The sequence below is a fragment of the Jaculus jaculus genome, chromosome 1 (genome assembly GCF_020740685.1).
Source record: "Jaculus jaculus isolate mJacJac1 chromosome 1, mJacJac1.mat.Y.cur, whole genome shotgun sequence".
NCBI classification, from domain to species: domain Eukaryota; kingdom Metazoa; phylum Chordata; class Mammalia; order Rodentia; family Dipodidae; genus Jaculus; species Jaculus jaculus.
The window spans coordinates 221,146,473-221,166,580 of NC_059102.1; the positions used below are offsets into that span (position 1 = coordinate 221,146,473).

At 46.2% G+C, this 20,108-nt stretch overlaps 1 protein-coding gene across 2 annotated transcripts in view; it reads left to right on the forward strand.

Moving 5' to 3' along the window:
- Positions 1-275: 275 nt before the first annotated feature.
- Nwd1 (NACHT and WD repeat domain containing 1) overlaps positions 276-20,108 on the forward strand; it is a 140,301-nt gene continuing 120,468 nt past the window's right edge. For both annotated transcript variants that reach the window (XM_012950531.2, XM_004665975.2), the window contains exons 1-4: positions 276-359; positions 6,203-6,319; positions 10,065-10,359; positions 17,404-18,676. In XM_012950531.2, the coding sequence (XP_012805985.2) occupies positions 276-359; positions 6,203-6,319; positions 10,065-10,359; positions 17,404-18,676 (1,769 nt within the window). The remainder of the gene's footprint in view (positions 360-6,202; positions 6,320-10,064; positions 10,360-17,403; positions 18,677-20,108) is intronic.

Genomic DNA, 20,108 nt, shown 5'->3' on the forward strand with positions numbered 1-20,108 from the left:
CTCTAGCCACTGCAAGTGAACTCCAGACACATGTGCCACCCTGTTCATCTGGCTTACATGGGTCCTGGGGAATCAAACGTGGGTCCTTTGGCTTTGCAGGCAAGTGCCTTAACCGCTAAGCCATCTCTCCAGCCCTTGTTTAAAATATTCCTTGACTTGTTGGAAAGGGCTTCAGCCTTAAGGATGGTGGAGGGAATAAGGATCAGAGCAGAGTGGTGGGGCCAGGGAGTTCTAGGATCTTCCTACTCACGCTCTCTGGGCCATTTCTTGCAGATATGGATGCAGAGAGAGAAGCCCTGCAGGTCATGGCCTACCCGGAAGTGCAGAGCTTCTGCCAGAAACATGGCTTAATGTTTGAGGTAATGGTCTGCAGTCACCCCAAAGTCACAACCAGCCCCTCATTAGCAATGACTCCAAGCTCTATTTAATATCTTACTGTTGAGCAGGGGATGGTGGCACACGATTTTAATCCCAGCACTTGGGAGGCAGAGGTAGGAGGATCGCTGTGAGTTCAAGGCCACCCTGAGGCTACATAGTTAATTCCAGGTCAGCCTCAGCTAGAGAATGAGACCCTACCTCAAAAACCAAAAAATAAAAACAAAACAAAACAAAAACAAAAACAACACTTACTGTTGAGTCTTGAAATCCATAAAGATCTTTTTTTTTTTTTTTTTTTTTAGGCAGGGTCTCACTCTAGCCCTGTCTGTTCTGGAATTTACTCTGTAGCTCTAGGATGACCTTGAACTCATGGTGATCCTAGTGCTGGGATGAAAGGCATGTGCCATCATGCATAGCTTTTTTTTTTTTTCAGGTAGAGTCTCATGTAGCCCAGGATGGCCTCACATGAACTGTGTATCCAAGGCTAATCTTGAATTCCTGGTCCTCCTCATGCTAGGATGGCAGTTGGCAGTCATGCCCCACAGTGTCTGGTTTATGCAGTGCTTGGGATGGAACCCAGGCAGAGCTGTCTGCATGCTAGGCCTGTGCTTGACCAACTGCACTACAGCCCCAGCCTTCCTCCTCCCCTCCCCCTCCTTCTCCTTCTTCTTTTTTTTTTCAAGGTAGGGTCTCACTCTAGCCCAGGCTGATCTGGAATTCACTATGGAGTCTCAGGGTGGCCTTGAACTCACAGCAATCCTCCTAACTCTGCCTCCCAAGGGCTGAGATAAAAGGCGTGCACCACCACGCCTGGCTTCATTTTCTTTATTTATCGTTTGTTTTGTGTGTGTGTTTGTGTGTGAGTAGGAGCACATGTGTGGAGGTCAGAGGACAACTTTTGGGTCAGCCCTTCCCTTCCATCTCTCTTTTTTTTTGAAGTAGGGTTTCACTCTAGCCCAGATGAAAAAAATATTTATATATATATGTATTTAAATATATATAATATATATATAGATATACATATCTCTATATATAGTTGTCTATATATAGATATATGTAGATTATATATCTATATATAGATCTATCTATATAGATAGATAGATATAGATAATATAGATGAATATATATCTATATCTATCTCTCTATGTATATATATATTAAGTCCTGTTCCCTTAGAAAACCCTGATCCACCACCATAGCACCCAGGGCCCACAACCCAGCTATCTGATTTTTCATATTCCCAAGGACTTCTTTTTTTAAAATTTTATTTATTTATTTGAGAGTGACAGACAGAGAGAGAAAGAGGCAGAGAGAGACAGAGAGAGAGAATGGGTGTGCCAGGGCTTCCAGCCTCTGCAAACGAACTCCAGACACGTGCGCCCCCTTGTGCATTTGGCTAACGTGGGTCCTGGGGAATCGAGCCTTGAACCGGGGTCCTTAGGCTTCACAGGCAAGCGCTCAACCACTAGGCCATCTCTCCAGCCCCCCAAGGACTTCTTTTTGCATGTGCATGTTATATGTGTGGTACAATGTCTATGGATCGTGTGTGCACATTTGCACGCAGATGTGTGTGCCCCATGTGCAGGCCAGAGGTGTGGAACAGGGGAACTTGCAGTGCACTCCACTATTGCTCATGCACATGTCTCCTTGAAATGGAGTCCCTCTCCGAAACTGGAACTGCAGTTTTCATGAGCCTCCACAGTTCTCTGGTCTCCACTCCCCATGGGACTGGGGTAACTGGCATGTGTGGTCAGGCCCAGCTGTTTACACAGGTGCTGGGAAATTTAACTCAGGGTGAATCATGCCCTCTCAGGCTCCCATGTTTGCATGGCAAGCACACTTACCCACGAGCCATCTCCTCATCCCCCTCCCAAGGATTTTGTTTTGTTTTTCATTGTTCTGTTTTCTTTTTGAATTGTTGTTTGGTTAGAGACTTTAGTTTTTGCTGTTCTGAGACACAGTCTTATGTAGCCCAGGCTAGCCCGGGCCTCCATATGTAGCTAAAAATGACCCTGAATTCCTGATCCTCCTATCTCAGCCTCCCAATTGTTGTGATGACAGGTGTGTACCACCGTAATTCCATCTATGACTTCTGGTATTATAGCCAGATTTCCAGAAGAATTTGCTGGGCCCATTGCAAGCACAAAACATGGAGCTGGGTATAGTGGCATATGTCTATCATCCCAGAAGTCAGAAGCTTGAGGCAGGAGGATCTGTCTTGGCTATATGTATGTTTTTTTCGAGGTAGGGTCTTGCTCTAGCCCAGGCTGACCTGGAATTCACTATGTAATCTCAGGCTGGCCTCGAACTCACAGTGATCCTCCTACCTCTCCTCCTGAGTGCTGGGATTAAAGGCGTGCACCACCACACCCAGCTATGAATGTATATTGTAAAGAGGATTTATTTGATTGGCTTACTCAATACCACTAGGCAGTCCAACAATGGCTATCTGCAGGCTGGAAAGGTTAAGAACCTAGTAGCTGCTCAAATCCATGAGGCTGGATGCATCAGCAGTCCTGCTCTGAACAGAAGGCTCACTGAGAACTGACTAAATGCCTGGTGCTTGCTTTAACATCCACACTGGTGTTCCAAGGAGGATGAGGCAAGCATTCTAAAGAGGTGGGGTTGAGCCAAAGCTGTTGTCCTGGGGGAAGAGCCCTTGCCAGAGGCTGGTCCCTGACATTTCTCATTCCCTGCATACACAGCTAAGGTTCCTACTCATTTTTCTCTCCACACATACATAGTCCTATTGTTTAGCTATATGTGTACTTGATTAGGAATTCATGCTTACTTCTATGTGGCTTATTAGGGAGGCAGGGACTGGTCTGGTCCTTCTGCGCTCTGATCACTGCAGCCTCCCTCTGGGTCAGTGCTGCCTGCTTGATCTGAACCATTCTGACCAGTCTCTCTAGCCAGGGGTGGTTGCTAAGAATTCACTGGGTTCAATTCCTACTCAATCTAAGCACCTTCCTTTACAAAGAAAGTTCTGCAAAGATGAACATGTCCTTAGTTAAAAAGAAGCTGGAAACAACCAAGTTCCTTCTCTAGAAATTTTTTTTTTTTGAGGCAAGCCCAACAGACTGACCTTTATTTTTTCATGAGAGAGAGAGAGATTTGGCATACCAGAAACTCCAGCCCCTGAAATCAAACTCCAGATACATTGGGTGCATGTGTGACCCTGCATGCTTGCATCACTTTGTGTGTCTGGCTTATGTGGGACCTGGCGACTCGAACATGGGTCCTTTGGCTTTGCAGGCAAGTGCCTTAACCACTAAGCCACCTCTCCAGCCTTAGAAAATTTATTTTTAAGTAAATTTTTCTCCCCTTCTTCCCTTCCCCTCTTCTCTCTTCCCTTGAGACAGGGTCTCAGTTTGCAGGCCAGGTCAGCCTTGAATTCACAATCCTCCTGCTTCAGCTTCCCCACTACCACGACTTTTCCCTGTTGCTCATGACCTTGGCTTTCTTAGAGAGGACCAGCTGGACAACTGGTCAATGCTCATCTGCTCAGTCTAGATCTATCTGATATTTTCTTCATGATTACAGTGACCCTATGGATTTTTTGTTATTTTTCCTTTTAAAAATTAATTGTGTATACACAAGCCCCATGAGCTCATGCCAGCATCTCTTGTGGCTGCAGTCCAGGGTCTGTCTGGCTTTATGTGTGGGTGGCTAGGGAATTGAACCCCAGGAGGTAGGCTTTGCAAGCAGGTATCTTTAACTGCTCTGGGCCATCTTCCCAACTCTCTCTTTAATATTTTTATTTTATGAGAGAAAATGAGAGAGAGAGAAAAAGGTTTGGGCCTCCTGCCACTGCAAATAAACCCTAGACAAAAGCAATCGAACTTAGGCCAAGCAAGCACCTTTAACAACTGAGTCATCTCTCTAGGCCCTCTTTTTTTCTTTTTATGACTATATATATTTTGTTAAATTTTATTTATTTTGCAGGGAGAGGGAGAGAGAAAGAGTGTGTATACCAGGGCCTCTTGCCACTGCAAACAAGCTCCAGATGCAAGCACCACTTTGTGCATCTGGCTTTACATGGGGACTGGGGAATCAAGCCCCAGACACAAAGGCTTTGCAAGCAGTGCCTTTAACTGTTGAGCCATCTCCCTGTTTTATCTTTTTTTTTTTTTTTTTGAGGTAGGGTCTCACTCTAGCCCAGGCTGACCTGGAATTCACTCTGTATTCTCAGGGTGGCCTCGAACTCACAGCGATCCTCCTACCTCGGCCTCCCGAGTGCTGGGATTAAAGGCGTGTGCCACCACGCCCAGTTTGTTTTATCTTTTGATGAAATCCAAAACATTGTATATGCTAGGCAGGCACTCTATGGACAAGCCATGTCCCAGGCCTCTCACTGGGGACTCTCAGTGGGAGATTGTCCTTTAGAACACAGGTGCTGAGACTCCATAAGGAAGGAATGTAGCTATGCCCATCTGCTGTAGCATGTCTCTCTGATAAGCAGTTTCTTAAGCTAAAATCTGTCTCCTCTAAGGTTGCGGTGATCTTGATGAAAAGAAGCAGCCCCTCTCTCCCCACTACCTGGGACCCATGCTGGAGTGGCAAAGTAAGACCAGGTCTTTGTTGCCATGTTGCCAGGGGTACCAAGGCTGCTTGAAACTCTCTTATCTTATTTTATACTGTGATCTAAGCCCAACTTTTTACTGTGCAGAACCTTCCCCTACTTTTTGGATTTTTTTTTTTTTTTTTTGGTGTTTTTGAGGCAGATTCTCACTCTAGCCCAGGATGAGCAGAAACTTACTCTGTAGCCCATGCTGGCCCTGAATTTATGGTGATTCTCCTACCTCCCAAGTGCTAGGACTAAAGGCAAGGGCTACCACACCTGGCTCCTCCAAATGCTATAAAAGGAATTTATTTGTACACTTAAAAAAATTGTTTTTGGGGGGGAGAGGAGCTGGAGAAATGGCTTAATAGTTAAGGTGCTTGCCTGAGAAGTCTAAAGATTCATGTTTGATTCCCCAGTACCCACATAAGCCAGATGCACAAGGTGACATATGTATCTAGAATTGTTTTGAAGTGGCTAGAGGCCCTGGCACATCCATTTTCTCTCTTTCTGCCTCTTTCTTTCTCTCTTTCAAATAAATAAATAAATATTTTAAAAAATTCTATAGCCCAGTGCGGTGGCACAAGCCTTTAATGCCAGCACTCAGGAGGCAGGGGTCGGAGGATGGCTGTGAGTTGAGGCCATCCTGAGACTTCATAGTGAATTCCAGGTCAGCCTGGGCTACAATGAATCCCTACCTCAAAATTGTCCCCTTCCACATTATTTATTTGCAAGGAGAGAGAGAGAGAGAAAGTGAGACAGAGAGAGAAAGTGAGACTGGGTGCACCAAGGCTTTTTGCCTCTGTAAACACACTCCAGATGCATGTGCTGCTCTGTGCATCTGGCTTTACCTGGGTAATGAGGAATTCCAGGCCTTACAAGCAAGTGTCTTTAACAGCTAAACCATCTCCCCAACCCAGGCATTTCTTTTGTTATTGTTTCCTGGAACTGAAGCCTCTCTCTCTCTCTCTGTCTTTGGGACCCCATCATTGTCACATTCTTCTATGGCCCTAATGTCTCTCCCCACATACCAAATAAACCTTTTATCAAAAGAAATTCTTCTCAGCATCTCTTCACTGAACCTGGGTATAAATTTTTATTTTAAGTCTTACAATTCAGTCTCAAATTCACTGAATCCAGACATCCTCTTCTAAGGGAGATACCCAGCACCAACAATTAGTCAAGCATTTTATGCTTTTATCAAAGGGAATTGAAAGAAAATCTCATTACCATTCTGACAATCCGCATCCTTATGGTTCCCAGGTGGTTGATCTGAGGTTGGGTATTCGGGACACAGAGGCCACTGAACACATGACCACAGAACTCTGCTTGGAAGAACTGGACCGTTGTCAGAAAACATCTATAGGACCAGCTTTCATTGTGAGTGTGTTGGGAGGGATGGTGTAGTCCTTATTCCTTATCTACCCCAAGAATGTGGGCCCTAATACCCAGTCCAAATAGTAGAGGGAAGTGGATAGTATTTCTGCTAATGTTTCCTATTCCAGTAGCCTGCCCATGGGAAGACATTGCCTGTCAATCATAGCACTCTTGTCTTCTGTAGAACTAGCTGGAGCTAGGTATTAGTAGTCAAATGAAGCAGGAGGTGAGCTGGAGAGTAGAATGTTGAATCCGAAGGAAATCCTAGGCATTGATCTGGAACTTCCTCCACATGTCCCATTCTGTCCACTTTATGTTTGTGGAGTTTTGGGATTGTGCAAAATAACAGAGGACATGGAAACCCATGGGGTTTTGGAAATTTATTTTCTTTATATGCCTAGGGGTATCAGGTGTAGTTTCCGTGGCTTGGGACAGGGTCCTCTTCCATGTTTAAATATACCTCTTCTGTCATTAAAAATAGTCCTCAAAAGTCAGGCCTGGTGGTGCATGCCTTTAATCCCAGCACTCAGGAGGCAGAGGTAGGAATCACAGTGAGTCTGAGGCCAGCCTGAGACTAACATTCTCTTACCTCTGCCTCCCGAGTCCTGGGATTAAAGGCATGCCCCACCACGCTTGGCCTCATCCCCTGTTTTCTAGGTAGGGTCTCGCTCTAGCTCAGGCTGACCTGGAGTTTTCTTGATTACCTATGAACCTTTGGCTACAGTGGGCTCCACATCTTCCAAATTTGGCTTAGTTCTCTTTGCACACTGGTACCAGTGTGTTTTAATTATTATTGCTTTAAAATATGTTCTTACACTGGGAAGGCTATGCATTCTTGCTTGTAAATTCCCTTCACAATTACTTTTTATTCTTTTAAGTTTACTTTTCCAAAAGGAGCCCAGGGCTAGAGAGATGGCTCAGTGGCTAAAGGTGCTTGTTTGCAAAGCCTGATGGCCTGGGTTTGATTTCCTAGCAACCATGTAAAGCCACATGCCCCAAAAGAACCTAATGATGAAGTTCAGTTTTCCAGGGATACTTTTTTTGTTTGTTTTTCAAGGTAGGGTCTCATTTCTCACTTTAGCTCAGCCCAGGCTGATCTGGAATTCACTATGTATCCTTGAGGTGGCCTTGAACTCATGGAGATCCTCCGACCTCTGTCATCCAAGTGCTGGGATTAAAGGCATGTGCCACCATGCCTGGCTATTTTTTTTTTTTTTTTTGAGACAGGGTCTCTTGCAGCCAGTTCAGACTGGCTTTGAACATGTTATGTAGCTGAAGATGACCTTGAGCTCTTGATCTTCATGCCTTAGCCTCCTGAATACTGGGATGAAAGATGTGCCCCACCATAGTCATCTCTGTTTACTTTTATTTATTTATCTATTTATTTATTTATTTATTTATTTTAGAGAGCAAGAGAGAGGAAAGATAGAACTGGTGTGTCAGGGCCTCAGCTACTAAAATTGAACTCTAGAAGCTTTTGCCACCTAGTGGGCATGTGGGACCTTGCACTTGCCTCACCTCTGTGTGTCTGGTTTATGTGGGATCTGAATAGTTGAACATGGATCCTCTGTTTACTGTTTTGAGACTGGTTCCCACAGTGTAGCCCAGGATGGCCTAGAATTCATGATCTCCCTTCCTTAGCCTCCTGAGGGCATAACAATGTTTCCTAAAAAGGGGAACAATCCCTAGCACAAGAATAAACAAACAACTCATCCTCCCAAAATAACAACAAAATCAGACAAAAAAGGGGAGAAGAGCTGGCATGATTAAAGGTACACACCTTTAATCCCAGTTCTTGGGAGGCAGAGGTAGGAGGCTCATATGAGTTCAAGGCCACCCTGAGTCTACCTAGTGAATTCCAGGTTAGCCTGGGCTAGAGTGAAACCCTACCTTGAAAAACAAAAACAACAGCAACAACAACAAAAAGTGCAGAGGGAGTGATCAGGAGTGATCAGAAAGAGAAGACAAAACAAACATCTACAGGAATTTTGCTTCTCAACTCAAATTTCAGGTAGTGAAATACACAGATGGCTCCCAGCAGCAGAGAGATTGGAGATAGTTCCCAAGCCTCCCTCAGGTCCAGTCAACTAGTCTTGGGAACCTTCTAGAAGGGCTCCACCCCTAGAACTCTACTGGCTTTCTGCTTCCCTTTTGAGCCAGGCATCTCCCTCCTATGTCCCCAGAGACACACCATCACTCTTACAGAGGGACTTGCCACAAAAATCAGACCCAGGCTGGTGCCCTTGAAGAGCTCTTTTTGTAGTAAATAAGTTATTAGCAGAGGCAAGGCTGGCTCCCCAGGGTACTTCCCTTGAGAGACTGGGTTGGGCCTTTAGCATCAACAAGGGCTCCCTGCTGCTCCTGGTGGCCCCTGGCAGTCTCCTTTGCTCTGATCCCGCTGAGCATTTTTACTGTTTCCTTCCCCACACGTCCGCTGGCTGCACTTTTTCAAGCCTCTCCAGCTCTTTGCAAGCTACAAGGGACTATGGGGAAACCTTGTGACATTCTGTAGTCACAAATTCCTAGTTAGGCTTGGTGACACAGGCCTGGCAACTCATGACGCTGAGGCAGGAGGATGACTGAAGCCCAGGAGTTCAGAGTCACTTGGGCAGCACTATAAGACCTGGTCTCAAAACACCTATAATATTGCCTGGTTCTTTTACACACATTGTGGGCCAAAGTCTCTACATGTAGTGCTATTTCCAGTTCTTCTTGGTCCTACTCCTCCTCCTCTTCCTCCCCTCCTCTCATCTTTCTCTTCCTTCTCTTCCTCCCTCTCCCCTTCTTCCTTTTCTTCCTGATCTTATGTTCTTATTCCTTCTCCTCCTCCTTCTCTCCTTTCCTCTGCTTCTTTCTTCTATTTTTTTTTTCTAGGTTAGGGTCTCACTCTGGCTCAGGTTGACCTGGAATTCACTATGTAGTCTCAGGATGGCCTTGAACTCTCAGCGATCCTCCTACCTCTGCCTCCTGAGTGCTGGGATTAAAGGAATGCGTCACCACGCCCAGCTCTTCTATTTTTTTCAAAGATTTTATTTTTATTTATTTATTAGAGACAGAGAGAAGGAAAGAGAGAGAGAGGGAGAGAATGGGCATGCCAGGGCCTCTAGCCACTTCAAATGAACTCCAGACACATGTGCCACCATGTGCATCTGGCTTATGCGGGACCTGGAGGATCAAACCTGGGTTCTTAGGCTTCACAGGCATGCACCTTAAATGCTAAGTCATCTCTCCAGCCCACCCCCCCCTTTTTTGAGACAGGGTCTGTCTATGTAACCCAGACTGGTCCAGAACTCACAACCTTCCTGCTCAGCTTTCTAAATGCTGGGGTCACAGGTGTGCACCGCCACACCTAGCTTCTGCCTGTGCTTTCTTTTTAAAATATTTTATTATTTATTTCTTTAAGAGAGAGAGAAAGGAAAAGACAGAGGGAGGGAGGGAGGGGGAGAGAGAGAGAGAAAATGGGTGTGTTGTGTCAGAGCATCCAGCCATTGCAACCAAACTCCAGACACATGCACCACCTTCTGTGTCTGGCTTATGTGGGTCCTGGGAAATTGAACCTGGGTCCTCTGGCTTTGCAGGGAAGTGCCTTAACTGCTAAGCCATTTCTCCAGCCCCTGCCTGTGCTTCTTGGCTTAACTGTCACCCTGAGTCTATCAGCAGGCCTATTTTAGTGTCACTCATTGTCCCAGAGCTCAGTGCTGAGTGGGATTTCAACCTGCATCTCCCTCTCTGCCCATCTCCCTGTTAGGCCCTCCTAGGTGACCAGTATGGTCCCTGCCCAGTCCCTCCACTGATCGAGGAGAAGGAGTGGGAAGCACTGAGGGCCCAGCTGACCACCAGGCCCCGAGATCTGGAACTGGTGGTAAGATGCTTCCGGAGGGATGAGAACTCCATTCCTCCCACCTACATCCTGCAGTCGGGCACCAGTGAGGCCCATGGGCCTGAAGAGGCCACCTTGACCTCTGTCCTCCGCTGTGGAGCTGAGGAGGCCTGGAGTCAGGGCCTCCTCAGCCAGAGACAATGGCTCCGCTACCACTGGTCAGGTGAGGCTGTGAGGACCCCTAGGGGTTCATGGAATAGACCATGTATTCAGAATATGCCTTCCCTAGGGACCCAGTGCAGCAGTATGTAACTTGGGTCAGTGTCCAACCAGCCTAGCTCCTGGGAGATGGTGTGCCCAGCTTCTGTTCCATCTAGGTCTCTATGACACTCTCCACGTTCCTGAAGCCCTTCCTCCTGTCTCCCAGGAAGGCCCTGGCAGGGACTCTAGGGTAACCACTATTCCCACTTTGCCTGAGACTGAGATTTGCCCAGGATGCATCAAAATAATTTTTTGCTATCATGCCTTGCCATGTAGCCTAGGTTGATTTCAAACTCATGATTGTCTGTCTTTGTAATCTTAGTGCTGGGATCATAGGTTTGTGCTACCACACCTGGCTAGATGTGTAATTTTTTTTTTTTTTTGTATTTTATAGCTGTTTTTTTTTAAAATTTTTTGTTCATTTTTTATTTATTTATTTGAGAGTGACAGAGAGATAGAGAAAGGCAGAGAGAGAGAGAGAGAGAGATTGAGAATGGGCGTGCCAGGGCTTCCAGCCACTGCAAACGAACTCCAGATGCGTGCGCCCCCTTGTGCATCTGGCTAATGTGGGTGCTGGGGAACCGAGCCTCAAACCGGGGTTCGTAGGCTTCACAGGCAAGTGCTTAACCACTAAGCCATCTCTCCAGCCCAATAGCTGTGTTTTTTCAAGGCAAGATTTCACTTTAGCTTAGGTTAACCTGGAGCTCACTTTGTATTCCGGGCTGGCCTTGATCTCACCATGCATCTCTGGTTTTACATGGATACTGCAGAATCACACCCAGGTCCTTAGGCTTTACAGGCAAGCACCTTAATTGCTGAACCATTCCTCCAACCCCTGACCCAGAATTTATTATGTTTTTCCATCCTGGCCACAAATTCACTGTTCCTCCTACCTCAGCTTCGCAAGTACTAGGATTAAAGGTGTTTGCCAGGGCTGTCGAGATGGTTCAGTGGTTAAAGGTGTTTGCTAGGTTCGATTCCCCATCCACCCTTGTAAAGCTGGATAGAAATTCATTTGCAGTATCAAGAGATCCTGAAATATCCACACACATATATTGTCATGGAAACTAAGGCCCACAGAACCAGCACCAGAGATGAATCAGGATGAAAGTTTATTTTCACGCCAGCATAGGCCCAAAGCCTGGACCTTGATCCTTGGTGGTTCAGAACTAAGTATATTATCTGTGACTACTCTCATTATTGTTGGATCTCAGAGCTCAGAACCCTGGCCCAGTGTCAGAGGCCCTGAGTATGAGATAGGTAAGTTTTACAGAAACAGGAAAATGGTCAGTTAGCAGACAAATGTGTGCAGTGAAATGGAGATAAAAAGAAGCACAAGAGCTGGGCATGATGGCACACGTCTTTAATCCCAGTGCTCAGGAGGTGGAGGTAGGGGGATTGCTGTGAGTTTGAGCCACCCTGAGACTCCATAGTGAATTCCAGGTCAGCCTAGACTAGAGGAGTGAGACCCTACCTTGAAAACCAAAAAAAAAAAGCACAAGAGATTTATATTAGTAGCTGCAATACTGATCATGGCCTTGAAACAAACAAACAAACAAACAAAAAACTAGTATTGGACATAACCAGCACAAAAGACTATATAGTACAGGCTATAACTTTGAAGCAGGGCTTCTAAATCTCCTTATCCCAATTTCCATCTCAATCAATATATTGCTTTTTGAGTTTTTTTTTTGTGTCACCATGCCTGGCTTAATAAATAATTTTTTTAAAGGTGTTTTCCACTGTGCCTGGCTACATGCTCAGCTTTTCACAAGCATTATTCCAGAGAAACTCTCACATTAGCTCCTGAGGAAGGGATTTATGTCAAACTTACAGATCCCAGGAGAATGTCCATCAGTGGTGGGAGAAGCTGCTTCCATACACCCAAGCAGAGAGACAACCAAATGGGCTGGAAAAACCAAAATCAAGGGCTGGAGAGATGGCTTTGCAGTTAAGGTATTTGCCTGCCAAGCCTAAGGACCCATGTTCAACTCTCCAGGCCCCACGTAAGCCAGACACAAGTGAGCAAGGCTGCACACGTGCACTAGGTGGCGCACATCTGGAGTTTAATAACAGTGGCTGGAGGCCCTGGTGTGTCAATTCTCTCTCTCTCCCCCAACATTCTCACTTCCACTCGCCCCACTCTTTTGCATAAAAAAGACGCCAGTCTGTTGGTCTTGCCTCAAAAAAATAAGAAACTGAAGCTGAGCATGGTGGTGCATGCCTTTAATCCCAGCTTTTGGGAGGCAGATGTAGGAGGATCACTGTGAGTTTGTGGCCACCATTGTAATTGTATTTAGTCCAACTTCAAAGGTCCCCAGAGTCTTTACCAACTGTAAGATTGTTTCAAAGTCTCAAGTTGCATTTGAGATTTGACTGTCTCTTAACTGTGAATCCTGTAAAGTCAAAACAAGTTATACACTTCCAGCATATAACAGCACGGAGGAAACATTTCCATTGCTACACGGCAAACAGGGTGTCAGGTTCTCTGGAGGAACAGAAGCAATAGAATGAATTATATGAAAAGGGAATATATTGGGTTAGCTTACAGCAGTCCAGTAGCAGTTGCAGGCCCAAGAATCAATGAACCTGGTAGCTGCTCAGTCCATGTGGTCAGCTCCCAGCTTTGACACCAGGATAGACTACTACACCCGTGTTACAGGAAGGAAACAGGACCAGAGAGGGGCAGAAGCATCTCCAAGGCCACACAGCCTATAGGCAGCTGAGCAAGTGGGCTTTGTCCATCCCAAATGTACCCTCAAAGGGTCTGTTGTGTGTCTGCATCCGTCCTTGTCTTGTATTCTTTTCTTCTTCCTCCTCCTCCTCTTTGCCTTGTTGGAGATTGAATCTGGGTCCTGCATATGCTAGATAGGCAGGTGGCTCTTCTGCTGAGCCATGCTCTAAGTCCCTCACGGGGGGTCCTAGGCACGCTCTGCCCCGGAGCTATGCTCCCATAACCTTGGGGGATTCTATCTCTAGCCACACTCTAAGCCCTTTTTATTTTGAGACAGGAGCTTAGCTCACTCATTGCTTGGGCTGACTTTGAACTTGTGATTCTTCTGCCTCAACCTCAGGAGTAGCTGGGATGACAGGCTGTGACACTGCACCTGGCTCAGAGAGGATTTTTAAATATCTCTTGTCTTTGACTTGAAGGTAGAACCTTGTCTGTGAGGGCCTGGCTCATTCACTTACAGAGAGCTGAGAGACTCCACTGAGCTGTGAGTTTCTTCAAAAATATCTTCTCAGATCTGACTGCTCTTTCAAAACAACAGCCTATGGGGAGAAATCAGTGTGGGCTCCGTGTTCAGGAAAACATGGGACCTGTGGCAGCTACTGCATGTTCTGTGACTTCTATCTGCAAGCTACTGTTCATGAGCCAAACCCAGCCCACTGCTCATTTTTATAAATAAAGTTTTATTGGAACATACCCAAATTGTTAGTTTTTTGTTTGTTTGTTTTGAGGTATGGTCTTGCTCTAGTCCAGGTTGATCTGGAATTCACTATGTAGTCTCAGGCTGGCCTCAAACTCACAGTGATTTGACTATCTTACCTCTGCCTCCCTAGTGCTGGGATTAAAGGTATGTGCCACCCGTGCCTGGCTAAATGATTAATTTTTCCTTCAAGATAGGGAAATGATTATTTTTTATGTTGTTTACTTGCATTCTTGCTAAAATAGTCAAGTTGACTGGTCATGTCAGAGACTCATCTGTCCTGTAAAGGCTCAAGTACTTGTTTTCTGGCCCTTTATTCATAAACATGCCAATGTTCACTCTCAGAAAAGAGGAGGTGATTTCTACCCACCTGGGGAATAGAACTTTAAGTGCATTAAAACTCTTTCTCCCGCCCCTCTGTCCTCGAAGCCTCAAATGTCCCACCTGTTCTTCTGTACCTGGAGCTCTCATTCATTCACCATCTGTCTGTCTTTGGTTCTTCTTCTTTTTTTTTTTTAATTTTTTTGTTCATTTTTATTTATTTATTTGAGAGAGACAGACAGAGAAAGAGGCAGATAGATAGATAGATAGATAAGATAGAGAGAGGCGGGGGGAATGGGCACGCCAGGGCCTCCAGCTGCTGCAAATGAACTCCAGATGCGTGCGCCCCCCTGTGCATCTGGCTAACGTGGGTCCCGGGGGAATCAACACTCAAACCAGGGTCCTTAGGCTTCACAGGCAAGCACTTAACCACTAAGCCATCTCTCCAGCCCCCTCTTTTTTTTAAGAATTAAAAAAAAATTTTTAAAGAATCTCTTTTAAAAATGTTTTAATTTTTATTTATTTCTTGGGGGCCAGAGAGAGGGAGGGAGAGAGCCAGGGCTTCTAGCCACTGCAAATGAACTCCAGACCCATGCACCACCATGTGTATCTGCCTTACATGGGTTTCTGGGGAACTGAACCTGGGTCCTTAGGCTTCACAGGCAAGTGCCTTAACCACTAAGCCGTCTCTCCAGCCCTGTCTTTGGTTCTACTTTTTCATTCAAATTTGTCTACTCCTCTAGGGCAGATCTGTGTGTTTCATTCACTGCTAGGTCCCTAGTATAGAGAACAGAGGCAGGCAAGTGGGAACTCAGTAAGTGCTAACTTACTGCCCCAGTGTGGTGCTTTGATTGTAAAGTGACTCCCATAGCTTCACATGTTTATGGTTCAGCCTCATATTCAATTTCCAGCTGGTGGAACCTTCAGGAGGTAAAGCCTTGGTGAAGAAGGGCCCTCACTGGAAGAGGACCTTGAGGTTTATTAGCCCAGCTCCAAGCCCAGTCCTTAGAATACTTCCACAGAGATATGTGACAAGATGTGAGCTAACCTCTGCTTTTGCCATGCTATGGTGAAACTTTTCCTGGAGACTGTTAGCTGAAATAAACCTTTTCCTCCCATAAGATTCTTTTGGTTGAGTGTTTTGTCCCAGAAAGCAGAAGCTAGCTGCTGCATGAGGAGAGACACCTAAATCACTGAGATGAAATCCACTTCTGTAAGGTGAACAATTCAGCCTCATTCTCCCTCCTGTGCAGCCATCACCCTTGTCTAGTTCCAGAAATTTCCATCACACCAATAAGAGACTCTATTCCCCTCAAGCAATCACTCCCACTCCCATTTCCTAGTTCCTGGCAGCAACTGATCTGCTTCCTGTCTCTGAGGATTTGCCTGGTCCAGTCGTTTCATATGACTGGACCAAGACAAGGTGTGATCCTTTCTTCCAATTTTTGTTTCATATTTAAAAAATATTTTATTTATTTATTTGCAAGCAGAGATTGAGTGAGAGAGTGAGAATGAATAGATGTGCCAGGGGCTCCAGCCACTGCAAATGAGCTCCTGATACATGCACCACTTTGTGCATCTGGCTTTATGTGGGTACTGGGGAATCAAACCTAGGTTGTAAGGCATTGCAGGCAAATGCCTTAACCACTGAGTCATCTCTCTAGCCCTTGCTTCCTTTACTTTTGAGACAGATTCTCATTATGTAGCCCAGGATGGTTTGGATCTTATAGAGTAGGCTGGCCACAAACTCAAAGTTCTTCTGCCTCAGTCTCCAAGGTGCTGGATTACAGATGTATACCTCTGTGCCCAGTTGCTTACTATGTGTTCTTTTGTGGCTGGCTTCTTTCCACTCACATCGTGATTGTTAGCTTCACTCATGTGGTGGCATGTGTCCGTGCTGCTACTTTTCTGTGGCTGGGTAATATTCCACTGAAGGGTTACACCGTCATTTGTTTATCTGTTGCAAAACTTTTCTGAAAAGATCACTCAAATGCCAGCATGAGTGAAAGTAGAAGAGTTTATTTCCTGGGGACCAAAGTTGAGATCGCTCCCCAAAGTAACTTTGGTGTTAAGCTGAGATTTTACTTGCGTTTTATAGTGTTCATAGCTGAGGGGAGGGGTGAGCGAGCAGGCAGACAGCTGGTTTACAGAAGCAGGATGTGAAAGTTAGCTTGTGCAGTCTGTATGATCCAAAACAACTTTTTGAAACTTACCTATGAATCTGCATGTATATGAATCATGTAGTTGGGTTTTACTCTATTTTAGTCTAAACTTTCCTTCCCTCTTTTCATCCTTCTGTGTCCCCCCTTAGACAGTTCTCTCTTTGGGATTCCTTCAGCTACTGACAGAGACAAGTTCAGCTCCTCAGCAGTTAACTCTTACAGTGACTTAGTGCATCAGTCTAGCTTTCAGCTTCTTTTCCATTACATATCCATTCATTTCTCTTTTAAAAAATATTTTATTTTTATTTGACAGAGAAAGAGGGGGAGGAAGGGAGAGAGAGAGACAGAGTGAGAGAGAATGGGCACACTAGGGCCTCCAGCCATTGCAAACGAACTCCAAATGCCTGTGCCACCTTGGGCATCTGGCTAATGTGTGTCCTGAGGAATCGAACCTGGGTCCTTTGGCTTTGCAGGCAAATACCTTAACCACTAAGCCATCCCTCCACCCCTCCATTCATTTCATTTCTTTCTTTTTTTTTTTTTTTGGTTTTTCGAGGTAGGGTCTCACTCTGGTCCAGGCTGACCTGGAATTAACTCTGTAGTCTCAGGGTGGCCTTGAACTCATGGTGATCCTCCTACCTCTGCCTCCTGAGTGCTGGGATTAAAGGCGTGCGCCACCACGCCCAGCTGTCCATTCATTTCTTGATAATTGTGCTGTTTCCACCTTTTTGTTCAGTGTTAAGAGTTGGAAGCCAGGACTTCACACATACTAGGCAAGTGCTCTACCACTGAACCACACCCCTAGCCTCCCAAGGGTTCTTTGATGCATATAATCAGTGTTAGTCTCAGCAGCAGTGAAATTCCTTGGTAGTTTGTTGGAAATGCAAACTCATGGCTCCCAACATCAGTTCTGAAATACACACACACACACACACACACACACACACACACACACACACACGCTTTGCAATTCCTATACCTCACCCCCATCAGGTGACTCTGCTATGTTTTGAACTTGAGAACAATGTCTTCAGACAGGCCACAATGACCAATGATGTCTGTTCTTTCTTCCCACCTCCTCTGCATTTGCAGTCACTGAGTGGGAAATAGAGCAAGGCCTGCTGAGCTCAGCACACGGGGACCAGGGAGCCACAGTCTTCCTGAGAGAAATCCAAGACCTCAACAAACATATCTTGGATGACTGTGCACTCAAGATGGTGGACCGGCTAGCAGATGGTTGTCTGGATACTGATGCCCAGAATCTTCTCAGCAGCCTCAAGGGACGCATTGCTGATGCCCAGCCTGGGGTCCTTAAAGTCTATCATCTGCCATGGAGCCGTGACCTAGTAAACCCCAAGAACAAGGCTCATGCGCGCTACCTGAAAGAGCTGACTGAGCAGTTTGTGGCCAGGACCAACCACCAGGTCCTTGAACATCTCAGAGAGCTGGACTCAGCTAGACAGGAGCTGGGCTGGCTGTACCAAGAGATTCACCACCACCTTTGGCAGGGAACAGAGGCCACAAGGACCTTCTGTGGACGCCAGGAGCTCCTGGCCCAGCTTGGGCAGCAGCTCAGGCAGAATGACAGCTGTTCCCATTCCCCCTTGGTGCTCTTTGGACCTCCAGGTATTGGAAAGACGGCCCTGATGTGCAAGTTGGCTGCACAGATGCCAGGGCTGCTTGGTCACAAAACAGTGACTGTCCTGAGGCTTCTGGGAATGTCCCAGATGAGCTTGGAGGCTCGCAGCCTCCTCAAAGACATCTGTTTCCAGTTGTGCCTGGCCTATGGACTGCCCCTGCCCCCTGCCCAGGTCCTGGAGGTCCACACCAGGGTGGTTCACTTTTTTCATGTTCTCCTCCACACCATTTCCTGCAGAAACTTTGAATCCCTGGTGTTGCTGTTGGATTCTGTGGATGACCTGGACTGTGTTCGTCATTCTCAGAGGGTCCCCTGGCTGCCCCTTAAGTGTCCCCCACGGGTCCACCTTGTCATTTCAGTGTGCTCAGGGCAGAGGGGGATTTTAGACACCTTGCAACAAACACTCAGAGACCCCAACACCTACTGGGAGGTGAAGCCCCTCTCTGGAGACCAAGGGAAGGAGATGATCCAACTCCTGTTGGCTGTGGGAAGGAGGACACTGAGCCCACACCAGAGGGACATACTTTGGGCCAGTCTCTCAGGGTGTGGGCACCCAGGGCGACTGAGGCTGGCCTTTGAAGAAGCTCGGAATTGGGCCTCCTTTACCATGCCTGCCCCTTTGGCTACCACAGCCGAGGAAGCTACACACCAGTTCTGCATCCGCCTGGAGCAGGCACATGGGCAGGTGCTGGTGGCCCATGTGCTGGGCTACATTGTGTCTTCCAGGTAAGTGGCTGTTTTCCTTTTCTTTTTTCTCCTTTTTCTTTCCCCTTCCCTTTTATTTGGTATGTGTATGTTCATGAGTGCATGGGGGCACACATGTGCCATGGTGTATGTGTGGAGGTCAGAGGACAACATTTTTTTTATTAGTTTTCTATTCAGCAAATACAGGCAGTTTGGTACCATTATTAGGCTCATCCATGACCTACCCCCTCCCCATTGGCCCCTCCTTGTTGAGGTATATGGGTCATGTCTTGTGGAGTTAGCCCACAGTTATTGGTACAATAAATGTCTCTGCATATCCTGACCCAACATGTGGCTCTGACATTCTTTCCGGCCCCCTCTTCTGCAAAGTTTCCCTGAGCCATGTTGGGTTCACTTTTGGTCTGCTTCAGTGATGAGGTGTTGGGGGCCTCTGAGGCTCTGGCTGTCTGCTTTGGTAGGAGTTGATTTTTCTCTGTGTTGGTCTCCTTCCCCCTTGTGCTGGTATCCGGTTCATCAGGAAATCAGCACCCTTGCTTGTTTCACTAATTTTCCTTAGTTTCAGCTGGGGCCCTTTTGAGGTATGATGGGGTGGTTCTCTCCTTAGGATCTGCATCTATCTGAAAAAGAGAAGCAGATTCTCCAACGGAGAGTAAATTAGTTCCAGGACAAATGAAATAACCCTTACTTTTTTTTTTAATAGAGAGTTTAATAGGTGTATGCCCTCTTGTAGCCCATGATTGATGGTAGCTTGATATTGGAGAGAGGGTTTATGTTTAGATATGATTCTGACTTTTTTCCCATCTCCAGCTATGGGTCCCGTATCACTGAGGGGATCAGTTAGCCAAATCAAGAGCAGTTGGTTCCCCACCATGGCTGTGTGCCACTATTGCACTTGTGTAGGCATCACAACCGGTTATTTGTTGCTAAGTAGGTTAGAGCATGAGTTGCTTGGAGAGATATTGGTTATTTCCCCCAGTCGCCCATGTAGCACCTTCTGGCACTAGATACGCTGACTGTCTGGGGACTGACTCTCTCCTGGCTTCCAGCCATGCCGTTCTATTTTTCGTGTCAGCTGCCTATGTTGTCTTCAGCAATAGGGTCTTACCACTAACCTTTGGTGGGTCATCAAGTACTCTGACAGAAATCTGTCATTCTTTTAGGAAACCTTGTAGGTTTTTCTGATCAAAAGTTCATTGTGGATGATAGCCCCATGCTGATACTGGGAGTCAGGTCAGTGTCCACTAAGAAAATGAGGAAGAATATAACTAATATACAAGAGTTAGGGAGGAGAGAGAGAGAGGGAGAGGGAGAGGGAGGGAGGGAAGATGTAGAAGGTTTAGGTTAGATTGATCCTACCCTCTCTAGTGTCTTGTGGTTCAGGTGTTTCCTATAAGGGCCTGGTGAAGGTTCAGCCACTTGGCCTGCATTTTAGGATGTAGAATTTTATGGTACC